General features: G+C 62.9%; 1 protein-coding gene across 1 annotated transcript; it reads left to right on the top strand.

Annotated features, from left to right (window-relative positions):
• Positions 1-864: 864 nt before the first annotated feature.
• Positions 865-6612, top strand: CHPF (chondroitin polymerizing factor; the record flags this gene model as incomplete). Its single annotated transcript, XM_082483548.1, has 4 exons — positions 865-1205; positions 3302-3866; positions 4048-4230; positions 4751-6612. 4 exons carry the CDS (start codon positions 865-867, stop codon positions 6011-6013), a joined length of 2352 nt encoding a protein of 783 aa, XP_082339674.1. The 3' UTR covers positions 6014-6612.
• Between the last annotated feature and the right edge of the window lie 8226 nt (positions 6613-14838).

Here is a 14838-nt window from a genome sequence, read left to right as displayed (position 1 = left end):
TGGAAGGGATCTTAAAGATCATCTCATTCCAACGCCCCTGGCGTGGGCAGGGACACCTTCTGCTAGGACACGTTGCTCAAAACCCCATCCAACCTGGCCTTGAACACTTCCAGGGATAGGGCATCCACAACTTTGCTGGGCAACCTGTTCCAGTGCCTCACCACCCTCAGAGTAAAGAATTCCTTCCTAATAGCTAATCTAAATCTACCCTCTTTTGGTTTAAAACCGTTACCCCTCATCCTATCACTGCACTCCTTAATAGAGAGTCCCTCAACATCTTTCCTGTAGGTCCCCTTTAGGTACTGGGAGGCTGCTATAAGATCTCCCCGGAGCCTTCTCTTCTCCAGGCTGAAGAACCTCAACTCTCTCAGCCTGTCTTCACAGGAGAGGTGCTCCAGCCCTCTGATCATCTTGATGGCTCTCCTCTGGACTTGCTCCAACAGGTCCATGTCTCGCAGTATAAAGGATCCCCACTGAACTGCGGAGGTGGGGGGGGGAGGCTAGGAGGGGGACGGCGGGGCCCGGGCCCCGCCGTCCCCCTCCTCGCCTCCCCCCACCCTTTCCGCGGGGAGACCACCGTGCCCGGTACCGGGCCACCGGGCTTCCTCGGAGGGTGTCGCCTCCCTGTCCTTCTGCCCTGCGGGGGGGGTGACATGGTGGGGGCGGGAGGGGGGGCGGCCGCGCGGTCTCCTAGCAACCTGGCCACGCCCCCCCCACGCCGCCCCGTGACGCGCGGGTTGTGAGCGCGGCCCATTGGCCGCCCGCCGTGACGCGCGGCGGGGCGGGGCGAAGGGGTGACACGTCGGACGGCGGCGCCGCCAGCGGGAGCGGCAGCCGGAGCCGCCTCCGTCCCTGGTCCCGGCCATGCGGCTGTCGCTGGTGCTGTCGGTGCTGCGGCCCGCCGGGCCGGTGGCCATCGGCGTCTCGCTGGGGTTCACCCTCAGCCTGCTCAGCGTCACCTGGGTGGAGGAGCCCTGCGGGCCGCCGCCGCGCCCCGCCGCCCGCCCGGGCCCCGACGGCGGCGGTGCTGGTGGTGGTGGCGGAGGCGGCGGCCCCGCGCCGCCCCCCGGCCCCGCCAACACCAACGGTAACGCGGCGCGCAGGCCCAACGCCGTACCCGCCGGGCTGGGCGCCGACAGCTGGGAGCCCCGCGTCGTGCCCTACCGCCCGCCCAGCCCCGGCAGGGCCGCCAAGAAGGCCGTAAGGTGCGGGGGGGGGGGGGGGACGGGAAGGGACGGGAGAGAGCTGGGCCTCCGCGGAACCGGAGGAGTAAGGGCTGCCGGCGCTAACCGGGGTTTGGATGGGAGTAGCTGAGGCCGAGCCCTGCAGTGTCCGGGTGCGGGTGTATGGCTGCCGGGCTGGTGTTGGGGGTCTGCCTGCGCACTCCTGCCTGCCCACCGGGCTGCTCTTTGGGGCTGCCAGCCTGCTGGGATGGTGCTGGGGGGCTCCCAGCCCCTGCCTGCTGGTCCGGTGCTGGCGAGGTGCTTGCCTGCTCCTGCCTGCCTGCTGGTCCGGTGCTGGGGAAGTGCTTGCCTGCTCCTGCCTGCCTGCTGGTCCGGTGCTGGGGGGGCTCCCTGCTCCTGCCTGCCTGCTGGTCCGGTGCTGGGGAGGTGCTTGCCTGCTCCTGCCTGCCTGCTGGTCCGGTGCTGGGGAGGTGCTTGCCTGCTCCTGCCTGCCTGCTGGTCCGGTGCTGGGGGGGCTCCCTGCTCCTGCCTGCCTGCTGGTCCGGTGCTGGGGGGGCTCTCTGCTCCTGCCTGCCTGCTGGTCCGGTGCTGGGGGGGCTCTCTGCTCCTGCCTGCCTGCTGGTCCGGTGCTGGGGGGGCTCTCTGCTCCTGCCTGCCTGCTGGTCCGGTGCTGGGGGGGCTCTCTGCTCCTGCCTGCCTGCTGGTCCGGTGCTGGGGGGGCTCTGCTCCTGCCTGCCTGCTGGTCCGGTGCTGGGGGGGCTCTCTGCTCCTGCCTGCCTGCTGGTCCGGTGCTGGGGGGGCTCTCTGCTCCTGCCTGCCTGCTGGTCCGGTGCTGGGGGGGCTCTCTGCTCCTGCCTGCCTGCTGGTCCGGTGCTGGGGGGGCTCCCTGCTCCTGCCTGTCCCTCTCTGCCTGTCCACCAGGCTGATGCTGGGGGGCTGCCTACCTCTGTCTGCCTGCTGGGATGGTGCCAAGGGGCTGTCTGCCCCTACCTGTCTGCCAGATGGGTGCTGGGGGGTCGCCTGCTCCTGCCTGCTGGGATGGTGCTGGGGGGCTTTACAAGTGACCTGGCAATGTGCTTCCCCCCCTCCTTGCAGCCACCCAGGGCTGCAGCTGGATTTTTCTCACTGCAAACACCTCTCCCTGCTGCTCCCCTTCCTCCCCTCTGCACACCCTCTGCCTTCTCCTTACCCCCACCACCCCGGCCTGCCCCTGCAGCACCCAGAAGAGCCTCGTGCACTCTGCTTCCTGCTGTGCAAAGGTTGCCTGCTGCAGCATGTGCCTCCGGGCACCATGCCCTGGCCCTTCTCCCGCCTGCCTTAGCAGGGACCCCTCCCGTGGTGGCACGTTCCCCCCCGCCCCAACCCAACACTGCAAACTCCAGTCTGCTCTGAGACCGGCTGCTGCCTGTCCCGATGGCCCCGGGATGACGGGGAGCAGGCAGTGAAAAGGCCTCCTTGTCCCGGCGAGGCGGTGGGCGGATGGAGGGGGCTGAATGGGGCCAGTGTGTGCCAGGCGGCGGCTGGGGGCCGAGGGGGGGTCGCTTCCTGCTGCTGCTCTGGGCTGGGAGAATTGAACCTGGAAGTCATTGTGAGGGGGGCCATGGTGGGGAAGGGGACACAGCCAGCCCCGTGCTGGCTTCAGGCCCTGCTGGGGTGAGTGGCTTCCCCAGAGAGGGCAGCACTGGCTCTCCTGCCTGCCCAAGAACAGTGTGGTGGGAATGTGCTTCCCAGCTCTGCCGTCCTGGCCAGGGCTGGCAGCATGGTAGCGTGCCCGGCAGGTGGTGTCCCTGCAAGAGCTGGGGCGTGCAGCCCTGTTCCCTTTTTCTAGTCTTTGGCAAGCCTCTGGTTTGAGCTGGGCTGGCCAGCTCATGGGAAGGGAAGGTCTCCCGTCATGTCAGATTTTGGGGGAGACCTCAGCAGAGCAGTCTGCTGTGTCTCTGGCCCAGGGCTGCTGCTGGCAGCTGGTGCCACTGGGGTGATGCCTTGCGCATGTGGTTGCAAGCCCAGGAGTGGTTCCTGCAGAGGAACTGAGGTTGGCACCACTGGGGGGGACAGGGAGGGCCCAGGACATGGTGGGGTGCAGTGCCCAGGGGCCAGACGTCCTCTCCCTCCTGCAGGACCCGGTACATCAGCACGGAGCTAGGAATGCGGCAGCGGCTCTTTGTTGGTGTGCTGACCTCCAAAAGCACACTGAACACGCTGGGGGTGGCTGTCAACCGCACGCTGGCCCACCGCCTGGAGCGTCTGGTGTACTTCACGGGCACACGGGGCCGCAAGGTGCCCCACGGCATGACGGTGGTGACTCACAGTGACGAGCGGCCCATCTGGAACATGTACCAGACCATCAGGTACCTTCTGGACCACTACGTGAATGACTTCGACTGGTTCTTCCTGGTGCAGGACGATACCTACACAGAGGCACACCGCATCAGCCGCCTGGTCGCCCACCTCAGCATTGACACCCATCTTTACCTGGGCCGTCCCGAGGAGTTCATCGGCGGGGACACTGAGGGACGCTACTGCTATGGGGGTTTTGGCTACCTACTATCCCGCAGCCTCCTCCTGCTCCTGCAGCAGCACCTAGAGAGCTGCCGCAATGACATCCTCAGCGCCCGGCCCGACGAGTGGCTGGGCCGCTGCATCATTGACTACACGGCCATCAACTGTGCTGAGGAGCACGAGGTAGGTCCTGTGGCGGAGATGAACTCCAGGAGCGATGCTTGCCCAGTGTGTTTTCCTGCCTCCTCAGGGGCTTCTAGGAAGCCTTGTGCCCTATCATCATTTGAGCTTGCTGTGCTGGCAGCTGGTGGGGTGGGAGCGTAGGTCAGGGCCGGCCGTGACCCATCTCTTCTGACTGGTGCAGGGCCTGCGTTATCACTACTTTGAGCTGGGAAAGAATGTGGACCCTGAGCGGGAGACTGACCTCCGTTTCCAGAGCGCCTTCACTGTCCATCCCGTGCTGGATCCCCTCCAGATGTACCGGCTGCACAAGTACTTTGCACAGGTGGAGCTGGAGAGAACGTACCAGGAGATCCAGCAGCTCCAGGTGAGACCTGGCTTGGCTGGGAGGGTTTGGGCTCCTGCTGTCATTTCTGTGAGCTTTCTGGTCGTTCCGTATCACCTCTCTGCTCTAACATGAGGGTTTCCCACCTGGAGCTGCTGTGGGATGGGGTTAGCTGAGCTTGTGTGGCTGCAGGGGCAGCCATGCCTGCTGGAGAGCAGCTTTCATCTTGTGACCAGCTTTGGACCTGGATGGGTCCTGGAACTGCAGTGGTGGTTCAGGGTGATGGTGCCAGCGGGGTGCTGAGGTCCACCAGCAAAGGCTGGGCAGGGTGGGAGAGGATGTGGATCCTGCTAATGGAGGTGGTGTGCTGCATTTGGGGTGCTGTTAGGAGGAAACCTGAGGTGCTGACTGGGGTCAGGCTAAAGGTAGAGTTGTTCTGGTGCTGCTCTTTGGGTCAGGAGTGGCCAGTCTCTGAGTATCAGGACTCAGCTTGACGCTACCAGAGCTGGAAGACCTACCTGCCTCTGCCTTGGCTTTCACTCCTCCATCTCTCCTCTTGCAGCTGGAGATCCAGAATGCCAGCAGCCTGTCTGCTGACGGGGACCATAGTGCCACATGGCCCATTGGCATCCCAGCCCCCTTCCAGCCCAAAACTCGCTTTGAGGTGCTGCGCTGGGACTACTTCACAGAGGAGCAGGTCTACGCCTGTGTGGACGGCTCCCCCAAATGTGAGCTGCATGGTGTGGACCTGGCAGATGTGGCCGACGTGGTGGCCACGGCCATGGAGGAGCTGAACCGCAAGTACCAGCCAGTGCTCCATGTCCGCAAGCAGCAGCTGGTGAACGGGTACCGGCGCTTCGACCCCACACGTGGCATGGAGTACACGCTGGACCTCCAGGTGGAGGTGGTCACCCAGAAGGGGCATAGCCGCTCTGTCACCAAGCGTGTGCACCTGGTGCGGCCCCTCAGCGAGGTGGAGATCATTCCCATGCCCTACGTGACGGAGGCCAGCCGCATCAATGTCATCCTGCCATTGACGGCCCATGACCGGGACCACGCTGCCCGCTTTTTGGAGGCTTATGCGGCAGCTGCCTTTGAGAGCAGTGAGAATGCAGTGCTCACCTTCCTCTTCATCTATGACCCCTTTGAGGCCCAGCAGGTCACCCAGAATGACATCTTTGCCGCCGTGAAGGCCCAGATCACCGAGTACGAGCACAAGTATGCAGAGGTGAAGATCCCGTGGATCAGCGTCAAGACAGACGCACCCTCCCAAATCAAGGTCATGGACATCATCTCCAAGAAGCATCCTGTAGACACGCTTTTCTTTGTGGCTGGTGTGGGGACGGAGGTCACTGTTGACTTCTTGAACCGCTGCCGGATGAACACCATCAACAACTGGCAGGTCTTCTTTCCCATCCACTTCCAGGGCTACAATCCTGCCATTGCTTACCACAACCAGGAGCCACCTGTCACTCTGGACCTGCTGCGGGACGCAGGGCGCTTTGACCGCGATGTCTTCCACGAAGCCTGCTTCTACAATGCTGACTACATGGCGGCACGTACCCGCATGGCGGGTGACGTGCAGGAGAACGAGGACATCCTGGAGACCCTGGACATCTACGACATGTTCATCAAGTACTCCAACCTGCATGTCTTCCGAGCTGTGGAGCCTGCCCTGCTGCAGCGCTACCGGCACCAGGCCTGCAACCCCCGGCTCAGCGAGGAGATCTACCACCGCTGCATGCAGAGCAGCCTGGAGGGCATAGGTTCTCGCTCCCAGTTGGCCATGGTGCTTTTCGAGCAGGAGCAGGGGAACAGCACCTGAACCCCGGGGGCATGGAGGGGCTGGTCCTGCCGTGCCCTGCCTGCGTGCCCGACCCACCTCTTCTGCTGCCCAAATATGTCTTCCTCTTCCCAGCGGTTGCAGGGATTGCCGGTGCCTGAGCTCATGACTCGCCCCGCTGGGGCTGCTTGGGCCGGGGTCTGCCAGCCTGGGGTGCCCAGGTCCTTCCAGAGCGGCCATGGCTGTGCAGACCCCAGGGTGAGGTGGGATCGGAGTTGCTGAGCTGTGAGCTGGGCATCCCAGCTTCTCCTCCCAGAGCTGCTGGCCTCTGGCCCCATCTCTCCATCCTGGCCCTCCCCTGCCCAGCGGGGTGGCGATGGGCTGCCCTGTCCCTTGCTGTTCCCCCTCAACTGGACGCGTGCAGAGCCCAAGGTCCCCCTGCTGTGGGGCCATGACTGCCACAGGGCTGGGGGTGATCCCATGCCGTTCCCCCAGCACCTCGGGACAGGGCTGTGCCTCTTCCTCCTTTGGTGCATCAGCCCGGTCGTGCAGGGACAGCGGGATGGGACACGTCCCACCCCAAAAGAGCAATAAGGAGGTTGGTTTTGGGATTTTGCCACTTGGCAACGAGCTGGAGCACTCCTGGCGAGTCAGGGTGGGGGGTCCTGGGGCTGGTGGGCACAGGGGGTGCCGGAGGGGATCCTGCTGTATTCACGTACCGTGAGCTGCTCCCCATGGGAACCGTGACCCAGGCCGCTTTGGCCTTCGCAGTATTGATAGGACGTCGGAGGACGCAGCCCCCGGATGAGAGCCTCCTGACAGAGGTGGGAGCCCTCCCTGACGTGGGGCCACCCTCCAGGGTGGGGGAACGCGGTGCCCGGCTTGGTGGGCACGGCAGAGGGTTTGGCTGCGCATCTCCTAAGGAGAAAGCGACTGAGGAGCCGCTCTCTGCTCCTGGTTTGTATTTAATAGTGGGGAGGGGGGGGTGGGTGTTTACACTAATAAAACAGAGAGATGAACCGATGGGTCTGGCTGATTCTTCCCCAGGGCATCTCTGGGCATCCCGCTGGGGGTCTGTGTGGTGGTAGGTGCTGACTGCTTGTACAAAACCTGGCTGCAGCTGCCTGGACCGCTTCCTCGCAGGGATGCAGCTTTCCCCAAGCTGCCTGCAGCATCCTCTACCTGAGCTGGGAGACTGCCTCTCCTTCGCAAGGCCAGGGGACACCTGTCAGCTTAGGGACAGGCTAGCAGGCACCAGCCCAAGCAGACACACGGAGAGACCAGCTTGAACCCTTCGGGGCTCACAGCAGCGGTTCTGCACCTCCCCTGGGGCCGTCCTGCTGTCACCAGCAGCTACAGTGGCGGACTGGTGGTGCAGCAGGATGCTGAGCCCCTTGCCATGGGAAGCCCCAGTGCCCACTGCGGCATGCTGAGCTCTGGGCAGTGCCCGGTCTCCTGGTGCCATGAATTCGTGGTCCTGCTGACCAGGTGTCCAGCCCTGGCTGTGGGTGGAAAAGCACAGTGGTGAGGGGCCGGTGCAGCCGTGTGTGATGTGTGCTGTCCCCCTAACAGCCTTCGTGGGCTGTACGTGAGTAATGGGGGACCCCTGGCTCACAGCAGAGCAGAGATTGGGTGCCCAGCTGGGGTGAGCTCTGCCCTCCAGGATCTGGGATCAGCTACAAGCGAAACTCCTGGGCCAGAAACCTTATCTGAGCACTGTGTTGAATCTTTAGGGCTGGACCTGTGTTTGTTTCATCCTTTTTTGGGGCTGTTTTGCATCTCAGGGCTTCTCAGCATCTTGTGGTTTCCAGTTCTGGGTCAGGCAGAGCATCATGGTCCTGCCCTGGACTATCTCACCACCTGCAGCTCTCATTTGCAGTATGAGAAATGGGGGTGGTGTCCCCTGCCTGTGCTGCCTGCTCCAGGCACGATTTTCATGGCTCTGCACGCTCTTCCCACCAGTCCTTTGGTCACCACATTTCACTTGTTCACGAAACACCCGTATCAGAGAGACATCCCCGAGAAAATTAAGTGAACCTACTTGATGTTAGTTAACCAGCGAAAGTCCCGGAAGGCCCCTGGGCTGTGTGGCATGCCTTCCCCAAAGATTCATTCATATATATACACTCCTGCTCCAGTCTTCATATCCACCGTGTGGGAGCATAGATGTTTAAATATAATTTTATTATATTTCTGACAGTAACTGTTAGCTTGCTCTGAGTATTTCTATTTTTGAACTTCCCCGAGCACATCCTTAATTCCCTTTAAATGCGAATCTGGGACAGAGGGAGCGAGGCGGATGCAGGTGCGTTACGGATACATTTCTCCTCTGAAAAGCAGACCTAGGAGTCGGATGTGATTAGGCGTTAGAAGAGTATCCAAACAGTAATAACGCCAACCGGCTTCAAATCGAGTTGGCTGCGAAAAGAAATGCTGAATTGTCATTTAATTGTCGCGAGATGGTCTAGATAGAGTCGCTCTTGTCTCCTCATTGCTGTTTGCCCAGACTGAGTTAGAGCTATTTGCATACCTAACGCTCTGCATTATCAACACCAGCGATGCTCCCCCCCCTGCTCTGACATACGTACCAGCAAATGACAGTGCTCGTGGCACTCCCAGCGTGGTGATCGCTCCCTTTTAAAAGGAGCTGGCACAGGGTTTGAAGCCGCTTTGGTGTTTGCCGGGTTATTTGCAGCATCAAAACATGCCGAAACCCGGTGGAAGGATGCACAAGCTTAGGGAAGGGGGTTGGTGACGGGAGGGGGCTGGCCAGCTTGGCCAGGGCACCTGAGTGAAGTAAATGGGCTCACTGGGCAATGGCAGAGGCCTGTGATGATGGGGACATGGGCACAACCGCTCTCTGCCCGCCTCCTGCCTGTGCAGGGCTGGCAGGCGCCGGACTGGGACGGTGACACCCTTGAAAGAACAGGGGAGGAGCGGCTCTGGGTGCTGACGTGGGTGGCTGAGCAGACAGGGACTTTCTGCAATCCCTGTTCAGGTTTGACCGGTACTTCCATACAATGTGGTTGGTTTTTTTTTCCACAGCTGCAGAGCAGCAAAAAGGCCATTTTTCCCAATGGGGCAGGAGAAAAAAACATGTCTGCTGCCCATAGACGACTTCTTCCCTCGAGAAATTTTTCGAAAAGCCTTACTGGCTCACCACAGCCTTCGAGAAGAGCACCCCAAGTTCCTCTTGGGGAGTTTTTTGGAAGAGGATGTGAAGGGCTGGCTCAGAGCAAAGCACTCTGAAGCATGAGGGGGGCGGCGGGGTGCACCGGGGCTGGGCGGGCACCTGCCTCCCCGCTCCGTCCTGTACCATGGGAAGGAAAGGGACTTAAACTGGGGAAAACCCAAGCTGCTGCTCTGCTCTTCTGCTCCCCCCCTGCTCCTCCCCCAAATTTGTTCCTCCGTGCAGTCATCTCTCTGCCAACGCAGCAGTGAGCCTGCAAGCGGGGAAGGCGGAACTCGGGTTACTTCTGGCTGTGCTAAACCCCGCGGCAAGAGTTACTTCAGCCCCGGCGATGTTAAGCAGCTCGAGAGCTGACCTTTGGGAGGATGTAGGAAGCGCGGCCGTGCCAGGAGAGGGCCGGAGGGCGAGGGGAAGCGTGGTGCCCTTTCATCTCTGTGCTATCCTTGGGAAGGGGCCAGCAGTGCCTCTCTGCCCATCCCACAGGAGCGGCTCCAACAGCCACAGAGCTGGCTGGCAAATGTTTCCTCCTGGCCACCGGTAAAGTCAGGAGATGCTGCGCCGCTTAAAGAGGAGCTGGCAGGGGGATGCCAGGCTTTGCCTGCGCCCAATGCCATGGGTCACAGCCCAAGGCACTGCTGAGCACCTCCGGAGCGGGCGGGAGGCTCTGGCCAGGGGTTTTTCTGGCCAAGCTCGGGGAAACCAGAGCCTTTCGATGAAGAGGGAAACAGCGGTTAGCTGTACGTGCAGGCAGGGCTGCTGCCGGCGTGTGTCTGCCCGTGGAGGTTCCCCTGCACGGGGCTGTCAGCGTACCCAGCTAAGCCTGAGGACGTCCCCTCTGGGGACACGCAGCCCCGGCACGGGCAGACTGCAGGAGCCCCATGCTCCGGGGCTGGGGGGAGAGGCAGGCAGCTGGGTTGGATTTGGATTTTAATTGCCTCCTTAGTTTTTCCAGCCTGCTTGCCTGCTGGCAGGGGCTGAGCACTGGGAAGAGAGGGCTGTGTCCCCTGCTGGGCACCACCGATGGGCACCACCGGTACATTTTCCCAGGAAGGGGCTCATGGGGAAACGACCAGGAGCAAAGCAGCGAGCTCGGCATGCTCAGGTCATCAGGAGATGCTGAGGGTCACTCTTTTCCTCGGGTGTTGCCTGTCACCACCAGCACCTCTGGGCTGGAGGCAACGGGGAGGAGATGACAGCAGCAAGGCCACGTGTCCCGTTGCACTCCAGGGCTCACTTCCAGCCCCTCCACCCCCAAGATGGGTGGTTTGTTTTCTTAGAAATGCAGCTTTTCCCTGGGAACAGCTGTAACTGTGGTGTGTGGCAGTGGAGGCACAGTGGGAAGTGCCCGAGGAGGTGCCCGTCCCATGGGCAGAAGGAATCCTCTCTGGCTGCTCCATCCCGGTGCCCCCTCCCTGGGGCCAGCACCACATCCCCCAGGAGCTGTCTGCCAGCGTTGTCCCCTCCACGGTGACAGGAGCCGGTCCTGCCGCGATCAGGTGCCTGGCATTCGTCCAGAGGGCCGCGCTTGTTAAAACTAAGGGTCTCTTTCACTATAGCGGATCCCCATCTAATTATGCCCCGATTATTTCCTGTGGCTCATTACAGGCAATTCACTCAGCGCTGGGCTGGGCTGATGTTGCTTTGTTGCCCAGTGAGCCCCCGGTGGCAGCTGTCCTGTCCCTGGGGAGGACTGGAGCCCCGTTGGCCCTTGAACGGGCACAGTGTGGGAGGGGGCACTTCGGGGCCACAGCGCTGGGGTCTGGGGCTGGCCCTGGGGTGCTAAATACGGGGTTGTCCTGCTGGTCCTCCTCAGCCCAGCACCATCTGCACCGGGACGTCAGGCAGGGGGTCACCTCACCTGCCCATCCTGTTCGGAGGTTGTGGGAGACCCGACAGGAGGCGGCACCTCCAGTTGCTACCAGGAAGTTGACAAATTAAAGAACAGAGGGGCTGACAGCAACAGATAAAAATAACTTTACGCCAAATCTTTGCTAGGTCACCACTACAGGACTCCCGGGACCTGTCTTGGGGCCACTTTGCCGGCAGCCTCAGGGAACTGGGACAGGCCATCCACCAGCCTTTCCTCCAGCCATGCTTCACTTTTGCTCCCCCAAAATCACCTTTATTTTCTCAGAGGCGTAGGATCTGGCTTTACAGGGGTTTTAGCAGAAAGCCGCTTGCCGGAGCTGGGAGACGAGTCGCCAGAGCAGCATCTCTGAGAATGGCGTAGCGCTGCACCCAGTCCTCACCTCCCTGCCCTCCCCGGCCATCACCACCAGGACCTTCAGGGTTTGTGTCAGGACCTGGTCCTTCCTCAGCATGTCCTCCAGCACCACGCGCTGGGCTCACTGTGTCATCCTGCTCTCCTCCTTGCTCAGCTCCTCCAACACATCTTCACTGCAGAACAGGAGGCAGCACAGGCTCCCAGTCATGGCCTTGGTGTGGATGAAGGTTGCTTCATGGTGGGGCATCCTGGAGGGGCAGATGGGTCAGGACCCAGTGGCAGGGACAGCCTCATCCTAAAGGACCCCAAAGGGACCTGATGCTCTTACCAGGTGATGAAAAGATGTGGCAGATGTAGCTAATCCCTCACTTTTCTCTTTAGGACCCAATCCTGGTGCTCCCTTCGCAGGGCACAATGTGAGTTGTGGGATGGCATCCTGTGTCCCAGCTGCACCCAGTTAACCTGGGTATCTTCAGCCCTCATTGGTTTAAAGGGAAACCTGCAGTGCCTGGTGGTGACAGCCTCCACTGTGAGGCCGGCTTTGTCCCCTGCTTTGTCCCCTCTCTCTATGCTACAGGGTGGCCGGGGTGGATAGACAAGGGTCCAGAGGAGCAGGAGCTGGAGGAGCACCTCTGCTGGGGAAGGCCACAATGCCTTCCCCCAGAAGGGCCCCCCTTGGGCCCCATCCATCCTCCACCTCTGCCGTTTTGGCTTCAGTGTGCACCCCTTGCCCACGGCACCCACAGGGGTCCTGCTGGAGGCCCCACTGTGGGATGGCTGATGGTACCCCTGGCACCTCACATGCCATGCCCCCCCCCTCCGTGGGTATGACATGGCCCATGGCCTGCAGCGGGTACTGGAGGAGGAGGCAGCTGCTGGCACGGTGCTGGTGATGCCGTGTGAAGGCAGTGCCAGTGTGGGACCATGCCTGGCACTAATAACAAGTGTGGGAGCGGAGGGGCCATGGGTACCACAGGGGACACTCCATGGGCAAGTGCGTCCTGTGTGGGGGCCTGGCTGTGGGCAGGGGAGCAGAGTCCCACTCTGGCACATGGCATCCATGTAATACCCCCACAGCACCCCCAGCCCTTACGTCTGTCCTTCTGTCTGCCCCCCCACCCTGCGGCGGCCCCCAGGTGGATGAGAGCCCATCCTCTCCACCACACCACCCCTTCCCCAGGGCTGACAGAGCCTGGCGGGGCACTGGTGGGGTGTCCACCCTACCCCATGGAGCCATTCAAGGATTGGGGTACGGCTGTGGTGGCTCCCACTGCTGGTGCCCAGCTGGCGACCACCACACCTCTGCGGGCATGAATTGCTGGGCAGCGGGCAGGGCTTTCTGCAGGCAGCGACGTGGAGATGCTCACCCTTCGCAGTGCCCAGCATGAATTCAGAGCTGCAAAGCGCTGCCCAGGTCCCACCACCAGCTCCCCCATCTCTGTCCCCCTCCCCAGCCCTGCCGGCTGCCCCCAGCCCTCGCAGGCAGCTCCGGACCTACTTGTGCCTCTTTATTAGGGATCCTTTGTACATTTATAAAACAGTGACGCACTTCTCTTGCCTTCACCAGCATGAGGGCGTCCATGCCGGCCCTCCTGCCGCGGTGCCCGTGCCCACCCTGCGCAGGGTTCCTGCTGGCAGGGAGGGGGCCACGTCCTGCACCCCACCGCCCACCGCAGGAGACCTTGGTGTAAGGCTGGCTGGCACGGCCGTGGCACGGCCCTGGGCTACCGCGTGGCACCCCTCCAGGGACACCCCGGTTGGTCCTGGGTGGTGGGTGCAGGGGGACCCTGTGGGGAGCTGGCATGGGGTGCTCTGGAGGGTCTCCCTGGGGAGCAGCACTGCGCCTGCCCCGCTGGGGTGCTGGCTGTGTCCCCCCATGCAGGGGACACCGTGCAGCCAGGCGTTTGGACCAACGGGGGACACGTTTCCACATGGGTGCATGTTTTGGGGGGCTGTTGGGCTGCGCGTACCCAGAGCCAGGGCTGCCGAGCACAGCATGAGGCCGGTGCTCCGGTCCCTGTCCTGCGTTTCCCACCTGTGGGGCTTTGGGGGCTGTGAGGATGGTGGCTCCTCCTGCATCTATGGCTTTGGCCATGGCGCAGCACGGCTGTGTTCCCTCTGCGGGCACCGGGGATGGGGACCAAAGCGGCAGGGCCGGGGGCCACCTACCTCAACCTCAGCCTCCCCCAGAGGTCCCTAATTCCCGCCTCGGGGTCCCCCTCTGCCGCGTGTGTGTGTCGAGGGGGGCTTTGCCAGCCTGCCCCCCCTCCTGAGATATTTTGGGGCGGTTTGCCCTGCGCTGGTGTCTGCTACAGTGGAGGGGGGAGGAGGCAATGTCTGACAGGACAGGGGGAGCGCTGTGGGTCCTGCCGTGGGTCCTGCCGTGGGTCCTGCCATCTCCGGGCAGGCAGGAGAGCTGCGGGTGCCGGTGCCGGCCGAGGCTCCGGCTGGTGGATCGGGCTATGGCCATCCAGGCGGTGGTGGTCACGGGGCACCCTCCTAACCGTGTACAGTCTGGGGGAGGCACAGCGGGTGCTCAGCACCCGGGGGTGGGAGCGTGTCAAAGGGGTACGTGCATGGTGCAGAAGAGCGGCGACAGGCAGGGGAGCGAGGGCAGGACCCCCCCACCAGCACTGCCTGGGCTGTGCCGGGCGGCCGCACCAAGGGACGAGCCGCTTTGGGCAATACCTGGGCAAGGAGAGGATGGGGAGGGCTACGGGGGGGGGGGTACGGTGGCACTGGGGGCAGGCGAGGGGGGAGGCAGTAGGTTTGCAGTGCCGCGATGACTGGGGGCTATCGGGGGGGCAACACTGGAATGGGGTGGTGGTGGTGGGGCTGTCACAGTGCAGGGGTCTGGCTGGGAGCAGCGATGGCGGGGGGGGGGGGGGGGGGGGTGGGCTGCAGCCCTGCAGCCCTGGCAGGCTGCGTGAGGTTGGGGAAGGGTGGGCAGATGTTTGGGGGGGTGTCACAGTGGTGGTGGCGCCAGGGGTCTCAGGGTGGTGCCATGCAGGTGTGGCTGCAGGTGGGGTGTCCCTGGGCTGGCCGGGGGTGGGGGGTGGGGGTGGGGGGCGTGCTGCTCAGAGGGGTGCCCTGCAACGCCACCCTGCCCTGCAGCAGGAAAGCCGGGGGGTGGTGGTGGTCCCTGTGCTGGGGGGGGAGCTGTTCCAGGCACATCTCTCTCCTGGGGGGGACCGTGCAGGGCAGAGACCCCCACCCAGGAGGGGTCAGCAGGGGAGGGCTGGGAGGGACCCGCAGGAACCCCAGCTCACCCCCTGCACGCTCTGCATCGCCAGGGCCCCCCTGGTCCCCCAACCCCACCAGCGTTCCCATCCCCCTCCATGCCGTGTGCTTGAGTTGGGGCCAAGCCCTCGTGCTGGGGGCAAGCGGAGGGGACGGGTGAAAGAACAGGGGGGGGGGCCGCTTCAGTGCCGGTGCTGAGGCAGCTCCGGCGGC

Source organism: Vanellus vanellus (genome assembly GCF_965231255.1).
Source record: "Vanellus vanellus genome assembly, chromosome: 5".
NCBI lineage: Eukaryota > Metazoa > Chordata > Aves > Charadriiformes > Charadriidae > Vanellus > Vanellus vanellus.
The sequence above is the reverse complement of the archived record's forward strand: the minus strand, read 5'-3'. Positions and strand labels throughout refer to the sequence as shown.